Source organism: Phoxinus phoxinus, assembly GCF_949152265.1.
Source record: "Phoxinus phoxinus genome assembly, chromosome: 4".
In the NCBI taxonomy this organism is placed as follows: Eukaryota; Metazoa; Chordata; class Actinopteri; order Cypriniformes; family Leuciscidae; genus Phoxinus; species Phoxinus phoxinus.
In genome coordinates this window covers 16727094-16745725 of record NC_136879.1, presented here as the reverse complement: position 1 = coordinate 16745725, position 18632 = coordinate 16727094, and the positions used below count along the sequence as shown (strand labels likewise).

Genomic DNA, 18632 nt, shown 5'->3' with positions numbered 1-18632 from the left:
GTTAATGTCTCTGACAAAAGGGGAGAAGACAATTTGGAATGCATTAAATCACAAAGTCTGTGTTTTGTCTAAGTTTAGCAAAATGTCAAGAAACCTCTTAGCCATGCAATAAGTCAACAAAATAGAAAATGTATGCTTTTATCGATCACCATCTGGCAATGGTGCTACAAAGTTCATAAAGTCATTACTGCTGTGTTTCTTGGAAGCTTCTGGGCTGGAAGCTTTCTTTTTCGTTAGCTTAGCCACTGTTTCAAATAAATACCTAGGTTTATGTTTATTTTCTTCTAATAGGGTTGAAAAATAAGCAGATCTAGCAGCTTGTAAAGCCTCTCTTTAAGCAATCGAGCTCTCCTTCCATGAAATCCGAAATACCTCTAGTTTTGTTTTCTTCCAGTTGCGCTCCATTTTTCTGTCTGCTCTCTTAAGGGCCTGAGTGTGCTCGTTGTGCCACGGCGTTGGACCTATGTTCTTTAATCTTCTTTAAGCGCAGTGGAGCAACTGTGTCTAAAGTGCTGGAAAAGAGAGAGTTAAAAGTTTCTGTTGCAATATCAAGTTCTTCTAAGCTGTCCGGGATGCTGAGATGATGAAACTGATAAGGAAGATTATTGATAAAGCAATCTTTAGTGGCAGAAGTGATCGGTCTAACATATTTATAACACGGAGTCGGCTTTGCAGCCTTGGCTAAATGTAATTTACATGAGACTAGATAATGATCTGAGATGTCATCGCTCTGCTGCAGTATTTCAACGGCAACACCTATTCCATGTGATAGTATTAGATCTAGAGTATGATTACGGCAATGAGTAGGTCCTGACACATGTTGTCTAACTCCAATTGAGTTTACAATGTCTTTAAATGCCAATCCCAATGCATCTTTTTCATTATCTAGGTGTATATTAAAATCACCAACAATTAGTACTTTATCTGCAGCCTATACTAATTCTGATAGAAAGTCCGCAAATTCTTTGATAAAGTCAATATGGTACCCTGGTGGCCTGTATACAGTAGCCAGCAGAATTTTCTAACGTGATTTATCGTTTACACTATATATTTTTAAATTAAGCACCAAAATAATTATATTTAAAGCTAGATTTCTTAGTGGTTTTGAAAATATTACTATAAATTACAGCAACACCTCCTCCTTTGCGTTTCAGACGAGGTTCATGTTTATAACCGCAATCTTGTGGGGTTGATTCATTTAAAGCAGTGTTTCTCAAACTTTTTCAGCCCAAGGACCACTTTACCTTCCAATTTTTTTCTGAGGACCACCTAACAGAATCCCACTCTAACAGGCCCCCAAAAAACAACAAAATAGGAAGGATAAGCTCAATTTAAGTTTAATATGCAAATGCAATGATATGATTAGAAATTATTATATGAATTTTATTTCATTTGAAAAAGTAAATGTGAAATGAGCTGCAGCTTAATGAACAACAAACTGCACATGTGAAAAATCATAATCTGCCACTTTATTGTTTCCATGGTGACGCGTCATTGCTTGTCACGTGACACAGCACAAGCACAACACAGCGCTGAATGAATGATGATCTGCTTTTATGTCATTTTTCCTTTTTTATTCAAAATATTCACACATTTATTAGCTTTAGTATGAAACACTGATATTCCGATTGGCAAATATGTGGATGTTTTTTTTAGGGATGCTCCGATCCACCTTTTTTGTTTCCGATACCGATTCCGATACCTGCAATTCAATATCGGCCGATACCGAGTACCGATCCGATACAAAGGTAAAATGTTAAAAGAGCTAAATTACTTAATTAGCTGTATGCATTACTTTGCAAGATATCAGGCTCAACTGAAACAATATTTTTTTAGCCTTGTAAAACAAAATGACAAACAATGTATTCACAAGTTTAGTGATTTATTAAACCAGCACCAGAGCAACAAGTGCAAAATAAAATAGAAAGTTCAGTAGCTTAAACTTGTTGACATTCAAAATTAAAGTGCAAAATTTGCACAGGATGTTTAATGGATGCTATTTGCACTGCAAATAGGAAATTAAACTAGAATAGTGGATAATTAAGCAGTAAAATTTAGTCTAGGAAAATCACAAGTGCACAATAATTGTATTAAATCTGAACATGAAAAAACATTTAGTGGGGAACAAATATGAGAATAAGTGTAACACTAAATCTGGTAAAACGTTACACATTGCTCTTTGTATTGTTGTAAAATACATTCATGAAAAACAAGATAACAAAAATCAAAAATATTAATTATTTTATAGCCTACTATAAAATTGAGACATGTTTTAAATGTATAGCACAGCGGTTTAATGAGGCAGCAACATGATGGATAGTACAGAACAGTCGCTGTATTGATATGAAAAGCGGCACACAGCGCTTATGCGCATTCCGAGCGCAGAATGATGCGCTTGAAGCAACATGAGTCACAGCGCGCAGCGCGTCGAGTCCACATTGAAGAGTTCAAAGCACGAAGGAAAGACATATTGATGCTTAGAGTATTATACAGTATCTATCTAAGCAATAGTTTATTTATTTTCTTTTAACCGTTTTAAATGTCAGTTACTGTTCGCGTTAAGAACAGTTAGCTGCTATAGTGCTCTGACTCCAGTGTTGTGATCAGACACCCGGTAGAAAGTAACTTAGTTAAGGTACAGCAATAAAGTCCGGCAAGATAAAGTTGTTTAATGCAAAACCATAGACCTATATCTACAGATCAAGTATAATTATAGTAACATTGAATCATCTTGGAGAGAGTTTTTCATCGTGTTGACTGTCGTACCGAACGGGACGCGCTGTTTGATGCTGAATGGAGAATGACTGACAGCCGCAGCGGAGGGAAAAAGTGTACGTGATCTTGAATTTAATGACTTAAATATTCATTTATATCTCACATTATACTATATAATGGCTTCAGAACACTTATAATATAGTGCACGACAACTTTATGGTGCTTTATAATGTTTTTGTGCCTTTTGTGGGGCTTAACAATAGCACAGAATAGTATACGCACAATATCGGATTTGGATCGGCCTCGTCTGACCGATACCCGATCCGGCAAAAATGTCAGTATCGGAGCCGATACCGATACTGAATATCGGATCGGCGCATCCCTAGTTTTTTTGTATAAACACCTTTATAACGATCGCGTTAGTTGAGCTGTATGCGCGATGGACGGCGTATTGTTAGTTTGTGTCACAGTTCATAGAATCGGATCTGTTGGATTTACAACATGTCAATTCCTCCACTTCTCCAGAAATACATGAAAGTAAGTGGCTGGTGAACTGGGAGAAGAATAGGGTAAAATGTAAAGCTACTTACACAATGTGTATCTGATATGAATATGTAAAAGCCGGCTGTTCGGCCCAACTTCCGGTCTCCAAATAGCCGTGTTCAAGTCTTTCCAGCGTCTCAAAGGAATTTTGGTTAAATAAGACACATGTTCTCATATGCAATGATCTCGTTTTAATCTGACTCCATGAATTAAAAAAGGTTCAATGTGCAATAAGGTGATGTTTACACTTAAAATAGTTACAACATGGATAATGAGAATTTAAACCATTTGTACCCAGCATAAATGTAAAATGTTACCAGAGAGAGGGAGAGGGAGAGAGAGAGAAAGAGAGGCAGAGAGCCTCTCTCAACACCAGCATCCAGAGAAAAGAGACCAGAAGCACATTTGCAATCTTGTTTTGTCATCTCTCTCGACCATGTGACCCAACACCCAGGTGAGACATTCAAACTGACCAATCAGATGATTACAACCTCCCTATTGTCCCAAACATCTGGCCCATAGGCCCAGATACCTGCTGTGCTGAAAATGTCTTGGTGAAAAACAAATGTCTTTGTTGCTTTGATTATTTCCAACCTTACAGTCCGCCGTTTGGCACCATTGGCAATACACATGGAATTCAAAGGTGACACAATCCATAGATGCTTTCTGTTGTGTGCAGTTGCATCTTCAGACTTTTCGTCCAGGCTTTGTAGCAATAACAGTTTGTCAGTGTTCAGTCTTTGTTCACCATCCAGTCCTGCATGAGGAGACTCCATCGAATGGTCTTTCACCGTTCATAGATGTGCAATTCTTCCATCACACACTTCATAAGAACAGGCACTGAATCTGGGAGCAAACGAGTGGGACAGCAATCTAGCAGCTGTCTCTTTCTGAACCAGGACACAGGACATGAACTTCGGTATCAGTGATCCTGTGATTTAAAGAGCATCCAACACAACAAACAGCAAAAGTAGACACATGGCATTTGTCATTGGTCAAAGGGTTGATATGGTCAGATTCAAATTTGTCTCTGGCAAAAACCCCTTAAATTGATGTATTTCGAAACATGGTCAAGGGAGGACAAAAGAAGATCAACAAGTTCTTACACTGTTTCAGGAAACACACAAATAAATTTCATCACAACAAATGCTGGTTTATAACCTCATTTCATGTAGAGTTTCTGTAAAATATCTAGTGTAACCCAAACGCAGAGATTCAATTTAATCAATGTCCAAAAACATTGTTGTAGGTCAAATGGTCAAAATACAAATATGCAGAGTATATGCAACAATAAGTCATGTAATATCAATAATAATATTCAATCAAAAATCATGAAGAAATATATATATATATATATATATATATATATATAATAATCATTGTCTGTTCAGTAATCTTCCAATGTAAGTCACCTATGTAGATTTAAGAAGTGACTTTGGCATGATATAAGAATGGAGATAATTCATTCCTTGTAACGGTGTGTGTGTTTGTGTGTTTAATCATATTACAGTTTGGTTTTTGTGTGTGTGTGTTGCTGGCTAAGTCACAGGACAGGGTTGAATTGTAATTTTTTGTAATTGAAGCGTTCACACTTCAGATCTAGTTTGTTTTTATAATGTGTTATTAGAGGCATTGTTGAGTAATCATGGGCCCTATGATTTTCCAACCACACCAATAACAATCAGTTAAACATTTTTGAATTTTAATAGCAGGTCTGCCTCTGCTTTTGAATTAGCATTATCAATTTGTGACTGTAGCCATTCATGTGTACGTTACAGTGTTTTCCCATGAGTTAGTAGTGTGTACTGTCATCATGGGATCAGCTTTGCCATCCTATGTGTGTGAAGCTGTCTGGATCTGTTAGTGTGATGATGGACAATAGATCATTAGTGAAGTGTCACTTTTGGTCTCTATGCCATCTTTATCTTCTTATGTGTAGTGATTAGCGGTAATTGAGGTGTGTGATCAGTGTTCATGTCTAAGAGATGGGTGGAATCAAATATGACAATTGTGTTGTAAATTTAGATCCAGTTCTAACTGGGAGGCCATAGTTATGCAGTAGTGTGAGGTGTGAGTGGCCTCTTGAGTTGTCTTTTCACCCTTCTCCTGAGGTTATGTTCTAACAATTCTGCTGTCCTGGCCTTGATCCAGGTGGGGTCCGGCCCATCCTGGCGTCCGTCCTTCGAGGAATTTGCAGAAGTAAACCTGAGACATAAAACAGAGGAGAGCGAACCAGAGACTGATAATTCCAATATTTCAAAAACATTAAATTCAGACGTGTGGAATTCTTTTACTTGTTCCATTATCATGTCAATTGCAATTTTAATTCCAGATGTCACATGAATCCGAGTTTCATTGACCACGTCTGAATTGTTGCTGTTGTCTCAGTGTGTTGTGACACCTGAAGCTGCTTTTCCGGTTCAGCCTTCAGTCCGCTGTTTAGCATTTCACACCCTCCTCGTAAATTTGCTTCTCTGATAAATTAGATTTTAGTTGTTGCACAATTTTGTTTGCTATTACCTGTGCCACACAATTCTAGCCGTGTACCCGCCCCTTTTTGGCACTGGTTGACAGGCCAATAGAATCTAATTATAAGGACTGATGTCACACTTTTCCAATTAATGCCCTGCTTGGCGATTATAACACAATGTATATTAGAATTCGAGTTATAATACAATTATGTTATATTTAAAATAATTCAGATGTTAAACTATTAAGCCATTTGCTATTGGGCTGCTACCCGACTAGCAAATGACGCTAATAGCTGAAGACCTTGAGTAATCAACGTTGTCAGCTCAGTAAGAGTTTTAGATGCTTTTGAGCTTTGGTTATCTGCAGAGTGCTGTTTTCTGTCAGAGTGTGGTTGTCTGCGTTTTTTTAAATAGGGTGGAGGTCTGCCTCTGCCCAGGGACCAGCATTTTTCCTCTATGTCCGGTTTTGTGACAGGAATTACAGAATCTGCTCAGTTTGCCACAGTGTGGCTTTCTGAATTCGCCTGCAGACGGATGATTTTTATGACATTCTAACACCGCTACCTCACAATGCATTTGTTTTCGTGACTCAATTCGTGTTGCCCAGCTAACAATACCTTCGAATGTATTTTGAGGTGGAGAAGCACCATACGTGAGCGATTGCTGTACACGCGGACCTGCATTTGTAAGCAGTAATTCAAGGAGAGTTACATTGTTGTGGTTAACATTTTCAGTTCCAGAATACTCCTCAAAAACATATTTTCTGCATATGTCTCAAACGACTCTTCAGTATTCTGTTTCCGATTGAAAATCAGTTCCCATCCAACAGGACTACAACCACGCAGATCACGAAGGCATTGTTTGAGTCTATTAAAGATTTCACTCTGTCTCATTTTGACACATTGACTGCACAATGGTGCCTGTCATCAAAACCTGTGGTATCTTGTAGATCAAAACATCTGGAATTGAGCGGATTACAATTTGCCAAATATCTTTTGGTTCGAGCTGAAATGCATGTTTTAGACTTACAATGCGTCTCCACCACGGTTCAAACGGTCCTTTCAAAGGGAATGGTCCGATCTCTGCTTTAAACAAGTTACATTCAGTTACCGTTAAAGGACGTCGGATGCTTGACTCTGTGCCGTTTGGGTGCCGTATCACCTTAAGGGCTGAAACAGGCACTCTTTTCAAAATTTGATCACGTGCTTCATCTGTCTGAAAATATGCACGATTGTTAGAGCAGGCTGCCTCATCTAAGAAGTGCACATTTTTTGTCCCATCGCTGTTGAGCGTTATGGGAGACTTGGACTTTTTAGCATTTTTTAGCATTTAGCTTAGCCTTAAGTTCTGCAATGGTGTCTTTGTGATTTTTACACTTTTTAGTCGGGGCTAATTGTTCAGATAGTAATCAATCTAGCTGTGTTTGAAGATCTTGAATCATTTGTGCCTCCGCATTTTTTGAATGCACTTCACATTTAACCTCCTTAAGCGAAGATAGAAATTTGGTTGACTTATGTAGCTGTTTATAAGTTATGAAGTTTAAAGCCTCAATTATTTCACCATGTTTTGATTTCTTCTGCTTACTACCCACTGTTTTCCACCAAGTGAATATTTCATTGTCAATAGCGTCCATGTTAAGACCTTTTCTACTGAGTTTGTACAGTGTAGGCTCGACCTTTTCGGCCCATAGTTTAAACAGGACATGATCATTATCCATGTTCCAATTTATATTTGCTTAATTTCACAATGATGGAAAGGGTTTTTTGTTACAATTAATGAGATGCGCGTTCGCTGTTTCTCTTTTTAGATTTCAAATGCCTATTCTTTCATTTGTAGTCTCTTTAAGAACTACGTGTATGTGAAATTATAATTTTAATGTTTGAGGATTCTCTTTTAAACTCTGATTATATTTTATCCGCTTAGATTTAGAAGACTATATCACTTAGAGGTCCTGGGGCCTCATTTATAAAACTGTGCGTAGGATCTTACTAAAAGTGTACGTGCGTCCAAAAGCCAAAAATGGCGTGCGCAAAAAAATATTCAGACTTATAAAAACGTGCGTACGCCAGAACCTGCGCATGATTCACTTTATAAATCCCACTCAGCGGAAGATTGTGCGCACACGCGTCTCCTCCCCGAAATAACCATATATGGAGCTTACAACGCCTAGTTTTACTATGTATATCCTCATCTGCATATCATTTGCATATGATTATTCATCCACGTCATAACATGTTTAACGGTACAAGACATTAGGAAAATATGAAATACGGATGTGCTGTCACATTACATTAATAAAAATAATTTAGTAGCCTATCCTTGCCTTGTTTTTGAATAAATAAATCAAATAGTGTAAAATACATTTCAGAGAAAGTTTTTCTCAATCTTGTCCACTGGCCAAATAGTATTTTTAATTGATTTATATTTTTAATAGAAACAGATAGACCTTGTTGTGCATTATATTTGCACAATCTGCTATTATCATGATAAACAATTATCTCTGTAGTTAAAACATTAAAACACAGCATGCCAAAGGAAAAGTGTTCAAAGCATTGCATCCACAACAAATATTTATAGGCTATTTATTGAATAGGCCTATATATATATACATATTTGTAACTTTTCAGTAAATGTCATGTAGTTTAAGTGTTTAACTCCGTTAATGAGAATGGCATATTTAATCTAAATGTTTATATCAGAAATAAAACATAGTTTAAATCATTGTTTTATATAAACTGTAGCCTATTTATGATTAGGACTCCTAATGAAGATTTACAGTTTTTCTTCATCTGCCATTAGATATGCGTCAGTTTCACTAACGCGCTCGCTGGCGCAGACATTTAAGAAGGGGTGGATATTTGCTTCAAGTGATAGGCTTGGTGAGTGAAATTATATTTGTATTATCTTTCTGTATATGTATAATTTTATTTCGATTTTCTGTCTAAAAGTGACCAAAAAGACATTTAACTCCAGCTCACCATCGGTGTCGCCAAACTGCTCCGTCTCCAAAACGTTCGTACGCATGGGTCAGAGTTTCCGTGCAGGTGCGCACATTTTCCCGTCCAGTTTGTTTTTATAAATCACAACTTATGCGTCGGAAGTGGCATACGTCTTATTCGGGGCCTGTTTTGTGCGTACGCAACGGTTATAAATGAGGCCCCTGGTCTTTCACAGGTCTCTCGACACAAACTCGCCAGTCCTGGTCGTCAATCAGAGGTAAATGGTTATACATCTAAGATTTGCCGTAATTCACACGTACACAATAAAATATATTTTTCATAACCCCCTTGAATGTCTGCATTCAAGTATACTTGCAATAATGCCAGGTCTCAGCCCGTCGCTGATCTGGTCGCAGAATTGTGGAAATATACGAATCCAATAATCTATTTGGGAAAAACAACCTCAGAGTCATTTAGAATGAATTCAAACGTAACAATGCATACATTTTTGTTTAAGATTCAGAGTTACTGAACCCTAATGCGCGACGTTCTCTGAAACTTTGAATATGAGTGTTTTGTTGTTTCAGGATTAATAAGATGTGCGTTCGCTGTTTCTGATTTTCAAATTCATTGTGAATCACATCATAGCCACATGGCAATTCTATGCTCCTTCGCGTGGAGTTTTTTCTTTCTTTCCACTGAGGATACAAACAAATTCAGCATAGATACACGTGTTTAATTCAGTTCAACACAGGACGCATGGCCTAGAGAAAATCTACAGCCTTTACCTAAGTGTTTCAAGTACACTTACAGTAAAGCAATCCTGTGTTTAAAGAATAAACTTAAATTTAGCCTATGTACACTTTTGCACAAACGACTAAATTGTGTTCTATGAGCACAATGTGTTAAGCACAATTTCAAAATTGAAAATTAACAGAATTATTGCATGCTTTTTAATCTCATCGGTGTTAAAGTTCAAGCTTTCAAATGTAATATAGAGTTTGTCAAGATTAGTTTAGGTTTAGTATAGGATATTAATGTTTTCAATGTGGCTTTGGGCCTACCGGTGGGCCGGCAACACAAAGGGTTAAGCGTTTGGAAGCAGCATGGACAATAGCATTTAGCTTAGCCTAGATCTGATTTCTAGCCTGTGTAAATCATATCATCCTGTTTTTCTAAAAACTTTCTTTGCTTTTCATAAACAATTCATCGACCTGCCTTTTTATTTATAAAATCACGCGTTTTTCGATCGTTTACAAACTTGGATGTCTCTTTCTGTTGTTTGCAGATACTGATGCTGGTTTGTCAAGCCAATACAACAATGGCAAAAACATGCGGCTGATTTTAAAACTTTTAGGCTTTATTTTTTCGGTTCTTCGTCGAGTTATTCATTATTTGGAAGATGTTATTCCAATTTTAGGTTTCGTTTCTTGTTGCTTAGGCAAACAAGGAGATCTTTCAAATCTATATAAGTGTTTTCATTCTTCATCTGTGCTGCCGCTGCTAATCTAATCACGTCCTCACACGTGTTTCTAGACAAAGAGCCTTCCGACCCGTAACAATGCAAACATTTTCTCAACACTTCTAAAAAGGTAGAAAAAGTTGACTTACCACAGCGGCGGAAGAAAGAGAAGATGTTCAAACCTCTGTGTTGATTTTAGATTCCATTTTGCTGGAAAGGACTTTGCTCGCGAAATCCATCTGAGTTCACGTCTCGGGTCGCCACTGTAAAAGCCGGATATTCGGCCCAACTTCCGGTCTCCAAATAGCCGGTAAAGGACGGTTTTGGTGGTCTCCGACTGCCGGAGTCGAACATCATTAGTGCCGACGTGAATAATAATCTTAGAGAATTTACGTTTAGCATTAGCCAGCACTTTTAAATTTGCTTTGATGTCAGGCGCTCTGGCTCCCGTAAGTTTTAATTCCAGTCACAACACGCACCCAAAACCTGCTGGATTTGAAGTTTAGATCTATTTTTCTCCTCTCATACTTCACAAACATCACTCACAGCAGCCATCTTGGATCACGTAATCTAAACTAGACTAGTTATATTTAACTGTTAGACTGACAATTTTGATTTGAACACTTTTTTCCCCCCTCAAGTTCACAAGGCCAAAAGTGCCTGTAGTTGAAGAACCACCCTTGCAAGAAACCAAACCGTTTGTAAATCCGTCAAGATATCAGCGAGATAAAGAGTATTGGTGTTCGTGCGATCACTCACCTTACATCAGGTACCACAGAGCCCGCCAGATCGCTTGCCTGTGACAAGATGGCCGCCGGTGATGACGTTAGAGACTCCGCCGTAAGACATCTAGCCTTAATTATGTATTTCTATGCTCACAGCACCCACCAACTTCACCAGCCGTGTGAACATCATGTGTGTAAACATTTGATGTGATTTTCTGGCTGTTTACACCCCTCTAGTGGTACAATTATTATTTTTTTGACTGGCCCTCATTTATGAAAAGTGCGTACACCAAATTTCCAGCATACACCTGGCGTACACCCAAAACCACGGTGACTTTGCGATTTATCAATATGGACGTTGGCGTACGGCACGCTCAAATCCCACGCCAGCTCAGGAGGTGGTGTAGGCTACATGTACGCACGTTTTGAGTTAGAATCAAATTAGACACACACACACACACACAGCTTAAATGAAAGATAGTGGGGGTTTTCTTGTAGAGTTATTGCTTCTGTTTTTGTCATTGATTTTGTGATTTTTAAAATGTGTTTTTGTGTGTTCATATGTTTGTTGTTATTTCTGTGTATGCATGTTAAAACTCACTGCAACACAATTTCCCCATGAGGATAATAAAAGTCAACAGAACATATTAATATTCAAATTAGATAGTGTACAGATACATTGTATTGAATGGGAATTACATTTATGGCCATTTTACCCTCATATTGCATAAAGTAAAATTAAATGGCATATCAATTCATTCCGATATATCTTCCATAACAAAGTTGAGAATCTTCTTTATACAATGTTTGGTTAAAAAAAATCCCGAAATCTAAACATTTATTGGTGAATGAAAGAAAAAATCCCAATGTTATTTTGTGTAATTTTATTGTTAAACAACAGAGTCCTGGTGTCCACTACAGAGCACATGCATATGGATAAAATATCCTTTTCACAACTGATTTGTTTCTTATGCTCTAAACAATGTAATGACAAACACTAAAATACTAAATTCACAAAACTTTTTCTCTGGGTGTCAGGAGCATATAAACAGGAGGAGACCATTATAATGTGACGTGTGTGTGGTTCTTCTCGTGTTCTTCAATGCAGAACTAGTGCATCATTCAGCCGTAATCTGTGCTAATAACACATGTTCTCATCAATATTGTTGTTTGCAGAAAACTCAAAGTGGACGAGTGCGTGTGCCAGCGGCGTCCAGAGAGCGTGGAAGGCGGGAAAACGTCTCTTCACCAAAGAGACCAAAGTGTGTCCTTTTGTGCCTGAGCAGGAGCGTCCACGTCCGCTGGGGTCCAGGCCGACACGCAGCGAGTGTTTATTATCGTCACTCATGCTTCTGGCTTTAGTGTAATCTCTACTCCTGTGGTGTCCTGGCCTCAGGTGTGTTTGCGGCTGGACTTCAGGCTCACGCTGGATATTATTAACATGCTAACGTGTGTTTTTCAGGATCCTTTCGATCTCTTTATGAGTGTGTAAAGGAACTCAAATGCAGAGGCGACTGTACTGATTAGTACTGAAGTAATTAAATTATTGTAAACGTGGTTAATTGACTAATGGCTTGAATGATTTGACTACTCTTTAGTCAGGGCAGCCCTAGGGTTTACTTTAAAAGGCTCACGAGATGGAAAATGAAGCATACTCTGGACTGATCTCACATATCCTAATTAAAGTCCAGAGTATGCTTCATTTTCCATCTCGTGAGCCTTTTAAAGTAAACCCTAGGGCTGCCCTGACTAAAGAGTAGTCAAATCATTCAAGCCATTAGTCAATTAACCACATGTTTACAATAATTTAATTACTTCAGTACTAATCAGTACAGTCGCCTCTGCATTTGAGTTCCTTTACACACTCATAAAGAGATCGAAAGGATCCTGAAAAACACACGTTAGCATGTTAATAATATCCAGCGTGAGCCTGAAGTCCAGCCGCAAACACACCTGAGGCCAGGAGTCCACAGGAGTAGAGATTACACAAAAGCCGAAGCTTCCCCACGGTCACCGACTTCTCCAGCGCCCGCACTGCTATTGAGCTCGAGCGGGTCTAAAACAATATAACAATGTTTTTATCTTTCATGACAAACATCTCATGTAAATGTCTCAAATGTTTGCAAGTCGGAGGCTCGTGTAGCCGCAACATTGCAGCTGCATCTCGACTCAAAGGTAAGGTGACTCTGGACTGATCTCACATATCCTAATTAAAGTCCAGAGTCACCTTACCGTTGAGTCGAGATGCAGCTGCAATGTTGCGGCTACACGAGCCTCCGACTTGCAAACATTTGAGACATTTACATGAGATGTTTGTCATGAAAGATAAAAACATTGTTATATTGTTTTAGACCCGCTCGAGCTCAAGAGCAGTGCGGGCGCTGGAGAAGTCGGTGACCGTGGGGAAGCTTCTGTTTCTGTGGCAGTCACAGCCAGCCGTCCTCATGGTCCTCGACTTCTCTCAGGCGGGAGAGCGACCGGCTCAGGTGTGGGCCTTGCCACCTCAGGCGCTTGCCTCACCGGCCGGGACGGAGGCAGATGACATTGGTATGAATCAGTTTATCATCACAATCCTAATAGAGCTGCAGTTACTCGATAAGTGGTCCACTAAATTGATGGTTTGTTTTTCAGATGAGCTCTTCCCCAGTTTTCCAATTGGGTTGAGTTTGACATGTGGGAGGTTTTGTTTTGATTTATTTCAGTCTGTTAATAAAGTTTTGAAAAATTTGACGTTAGGTGTTTGTGTCCTTGTCTTTTTTGGCCGCATAAATGATGCGTAAACAAATCAGGACACTGGCGGCTTCAGTTCTCACCAGTGGAAGAGAGCGAAGGGGTGTCGTCCATCTTTTTCTACAGCCTATGTAGCAGACTAACGGTTTGAGGGGAGTTGCCGTGCCCTCGCGAGCCAGATCACATGACAGGAAGAGAAGTCGTTTCGAGGGGGGAGGGAAGGATAACGTATTTGATTAATGATTAAAAACAATTAAGGAGTGCAAAGATAAATCATTTATAATAATAAGGCTGCAGACTAATAACAACCACATAAATGCATTAAATTAAAAGTTTAGGATAATGTAGGAATATGTTCATGAATGAAGGCACATTTTGTGTTTTAACATGTACATCAAGTGTTAATACCTACAGTCAAACCAAACTTTATTCAGACACCTTCAACATATCTCACATTATCACAGTTTATTCGCTGTAGTTTAGAAAATGGTAATAAAATATGACAAGATCTCCGAGTTATCAGATCAGTCGTAGTACCCCAGAGTGCAGTCTGAACGATGGGGCGGGGCGACACTTTGGGGCGGGGTTACACGTGTCGCTCCGCCCACCCCCAATTTAATTGGCTTATTATACAGCAATCTTATTGGCCTAGATGATTCAAGCCTGAGCATGCGCATTCTTTATGTACTATTTTTGTGAATTTGTCCATATTAAAGAAATATTAAATGCTAACTCTAAGCGTATCTTATTATCGGTTTACCATGGTAATTTTAGTTAAGATCTATTGGCTAATGTTTTATTGTTAAGACACAGAATAGACAAAGATATTGTTTAAAAACGAACGCTTGGTGACAGCACCTCAGTGTAGGCCTACTTAATAGGCCTAGAGTTGTTTTCATATTTCCATCAGGGTCGGTGGATCAGCTCAAACTCGGGATTTTACGCAAATTATGATATATCGCTGTATTAAAGGAAAGACATCGGACAAACCCGAACGCAAGCAGCTGATTTTAAATGTAATTTTTTTTTTATTTAAAGCACGACAGTTTTTCGTTAATTTTTTTAACGAGATTATTTGTTCTCCAATGCTTGCATTTTTTGGCACAAAGTGCAAATAAAATGTTTAATGGCAAACTCATATTTCCTTGTTGTTTACCTGTTAAAAATAGTTTCAAATATTAACACTGGCATAAGCTATAGCTGTCTAACTATTAAAATAAATTACCGCTGTAAATCTGTGCATTACCTAGGCTACTTACTTAAATTGAGCACATAAATAATTTGCTATAGATCGACATAATAATATCTGGTTTAGTAGAATTGTTTTCCCACTTTTTAACACTACAGGTTTTTAAATTCCCATTGTGCGCAAAAAAATTAAAATAAATAAAAAATTGGCCAGGGCTTGTATTATTTGGTAGCCTATTGTCTTATTTGTCACTTTCGGAACTGCGTCTTACTGAAATACAGTGAATTATCATTATGTAGTGTAAAATCCCGAGTTTGTTTTTATTCACCAATCCTAATGGAAAAATGAAGAAGCAAAAATGATTGATGTAAAATGACGCAGCACTGCATGACATTCGGAAAATATTGTCTACTATCAGCCTAATAGGCTATCTCTCATTGCAATGCTAGTAATTTAATGCAGTCATGTTCACTTAAAGTGCCATGGACTTATCTGCTGGGTAAATTAATAAATATAATTTAGCTAAATCTAAAACATCGTATGATTTATATCAGCAACATATTTCTTTATATCGCCCAGCTCTAAAACTGCTCAATAATGCTTAGGCCTATAGGCTATTACTTTTTGTAAAGCTGCTATAAAACGATGTGAATTGAGCGCTATATTTTATTTGATATAATATAAATTTTTTTGACTTCACTTCACTTGATATAGACCTAGGTATATACTATCGTGGCCACGAATGAAGAATTCGTTCCCCAGATTTAGCAGGTATAGGCTATATTACACGGCGGTCTGCCTTGAAGGGATTGTTTGTTGTACAGTAACTTGCAGTAACACGGCTAACCTGCTCCGGGGCAGGTTAAGTTCTGGATTCGAGATCTCAGACTGAAGTTTGACCAATCAGCTGTGAGCAAAGAAACATATAGGTGACGTAACTACTTCCCAGTGTCTGTTGCAATGGCTTTACATTTTCTTCCAAATCCTGTGGACATCTCAGCGCAAATTGTTAGACGAGCACATCGTAGAGAAAGAGTTTTTAGCCGGACAAAATCCCCTTGCGTTTCCTGATAGTTTGTATGAAAGATACAGATTTTCTGCGGAAGGAATATCTTATCTTTGCGAACTTCTTGAGCCGCACATAAAGAATTTAACACGTCGAATTCATTACTGTACCGCAAATGGTATTGTGTTGCGTTTTTTTGCAAGTGGCATACTTGCACGATCGGTGATGCATCTAGGGGTTTGTCGAACTATTCGACAGGGCCACTTGACCACCCTGCTGGTGCCGGTGTAGATGCAATCACCATACAATATTACACTTAATAAAAGCACATTGAAACTGCAGATAGGTCTCAAACTTTTTATTGGTTTTCTGGGATGGGGGGGAAAAAGAGACAAGATAAAGTTGCATTAATAAATATTCATGCTAAAGTGTTACTTGGTTAAATAAGTTCACATACTGAAATCAGTTTAATCCAGCTGTTTGATCTCCAATTTATTTATTTATTAAATGTGGCGCCTCCTCAGCTCACAGTCAGGCTCCTTTAGTGTGCAGTCTCTATAGGCTCCTTTAGTGTGCAGTATAGCTCTATAGGCTCCTTTAGTGTGCAGTCTCTATAGGCTCCTTTAGTGTGCAGTCTCTATAGGCTCCTTTAGTGTGCAGTCTCTATAGGCTCCTTTAGTGTGCAGTCTAGCTCTATAGGCTCATTTAGTGTGCAGTCTCTATAGGCTCCTTTAGTGTGCAGTCTAGCTCTATAGGCTCCTTTAGTTTGCAGTATAGCTCTATAGGCTCCTTTAGTGTGCAGTCTAGCTCTATAGGCTCCTTTAGTGTGCAGTCTAGCTCTATAGGCTCCTTTAGTTTGCAGTATAGCTCTATAGGCTCCTTTAGTGTGCAGTCTAGCTCTATAGGCTCCTTTAGTGTGCAGTCTAGCTCTATAGGCTCCTTTAGTTTGCAGTATAGCTCTATAGGCTCCTTTAGTGTGCAGTCTAGCTCTATAGGCTCCTTTAGTGTGCAGTCTAGCTCTATAGGCTCCTTTAGTTTGCAGTATAGCTCTATAGGCTCCTTTAGTGTGCAGTATAGCTCTATAGGCTCCTTTTGTAAAGGGCCCTGACTGAGTCTGTTTCCACCTGAAACATAATTCCACCACAAACAAGTTTACAAGTTTCCACCACGATCATTACAAGTTTTCTGGAGGCTAATCAACTCACAAAAAGTTCCTTGACAAACACCTGTAATTTATGTCAATGGTTTTAAATCCTTAACTTGTTCACATTTCTTCTGAAGCCTATTGAGGTATAGGGGCTTCAGTTTCTGGGACAGGTTGTGAAAAATCCTACAATAAAAGAGATGTGTAAGGGCCACTCCCTGTTTTATGCCACACATTCAAATGTTTGCCTTAATAAAAAGCCCAGTGCATTCACCTCAGCAACTGTCTCAGAACACAGACATAGTGTCTTCATCATTTCCTCCACCCTAATAAATAAAAGTAGGCCAATATAAAGCATAACTGTTATAAAGCAGGTTATGTTTCTGGTGTTCTGTCTGCTGCATTCTGACCTCTGTGTGGGAGACTGTGTGTGTGTGCTGGCTTCAACAGGGACACTGCATTTCCCTCGACTGCAGAACATACAGTCAGCCATATCTAAAACTTAAAATAGTAATGTATCGCACACGTACCCAGTGTTACTTGCTTAGTCCTCTAAGCCATTAACACTGGGTACGTGTGCGATACATTACACACGTACCCAGCACAGGGTCAGATTGTACAGCACCTGTAATCCCATCCATAATCAGAGCCAACTCAGTGTATTCTGGAGGAGTGGCCCTCCACTGGTTTTCTGAATTTCACTCTTTTTTCTAGAACTAGAAGTGTTTGTGATCAAATGTTTACAAAAAATATTAAAAGGTTATGTGTAAATACTTACTACTTTGAATTATATTTTTATATTTTGTCTATATCTGCTGCCAAGATCGTTTGGAGTTGCATCTAAAAATCAATGAATATTATTCTTTATTAGTAGCTATATACATGCACATTTTTATATATTATAAAAAATATAGGCTATATTTCACACACACATACATTCATAGCCTACATACATAATTTTACATTAATATAGAACGTATTTGTTTAGCTTACACATTAACACAATCAGCAATCTTTCTCCAACAGTCTTCTCTTGCTTTGGCAGCAGAGACCGTATTGTTTCGAACTTGTAATACATATTTAAATCCATCGTAATTTTGAATGATTATCTCTTGCTCCTCCGCGGAAAAAATATATCGCTCTCGCTCTCTCCATATCGAACGCGATTGGTTGTTCGGTGCCAACGTCGCTTTGGTATGTGCACGCGCTCGTGGATTAATCATAGCTTAAGATCAAAGCCTGAGTTGACAGAGAAAGTTGATGAGCTGCGTCATGGTACCAATAAAGCCTGCTTGCATCGGTTTGGTTTTGTCAACTCAAAACTAATCCTGTAACCCCGAGTTTGTTCAGCTACCTTCATGGTACAGGCCCAGGATCTCAGTGTAATGTAAACGCAATCCAGCCATCGTGTCTGCATTCACAGGTGGACGTCATATAAATCCCCGCCCAGTCTCCCCACGTGCTGTCAGAAAATAATGGCCAGACGCAGTTTAGACAATAAATAAAATGTATTTGAACCTTACAATCCATCCATCCATCCATCCATCTTCTTCCGCTTATCCGGGGCCGGGTCGCGGGGGCAGCAGTCTAAGCAGAGATGCCCAGACTTCCCTTTCCCTAGCCACTTCCTCTAGCTCTTCCGGGGGGACACCGAGGCGTTCCCAGGCCAGCCGAGAGACATAGTCTCTCCAGCGTGTCCTAGGTCTTC

General features: G+C 38.8%; 2 protein-coding genes across 5 annotated transcripts in view; both read left to right on the top strand.

Moving 5' to 3' along the window:
• Window positions 1-12297, top strand: part of LOC306996447 (centrosomal protein of 295 kDa-like) — a 32531-nt gene extending 20234 nt beyond the window's left edge. For 2 of the 4 annotated variants that reach the window (XM_079608943.1, XM_079608942.1), the window contains one exon: window positions 12032-12297. In XM_079608943.1, the coding sequence (XP_079465069.1) occupies window positions 12032-12217 (186 nt within the window). In that variant the 3' untranslated portion in view covers window positions 12218-12297. Of the gene's footprint in view, window positions 1-8528; window positions 9174-12031 lie in introns of those variants that run through there. The other 2 variants (XM_079608944.1, XR_013797084.1) reach the window with 2 other exon arrangements.
• LOC306997482 (serine/threonine-protein kinase pim-1-like) overlaps window positions 1-18632 on the top strand; it is a gene marked incomplete at its 3' end in the record, with an annotated part of 133233 nt that overhangs the window by 38525 nt on the left and 76076 nt on the right. The window lies entirely within an intron of this gene.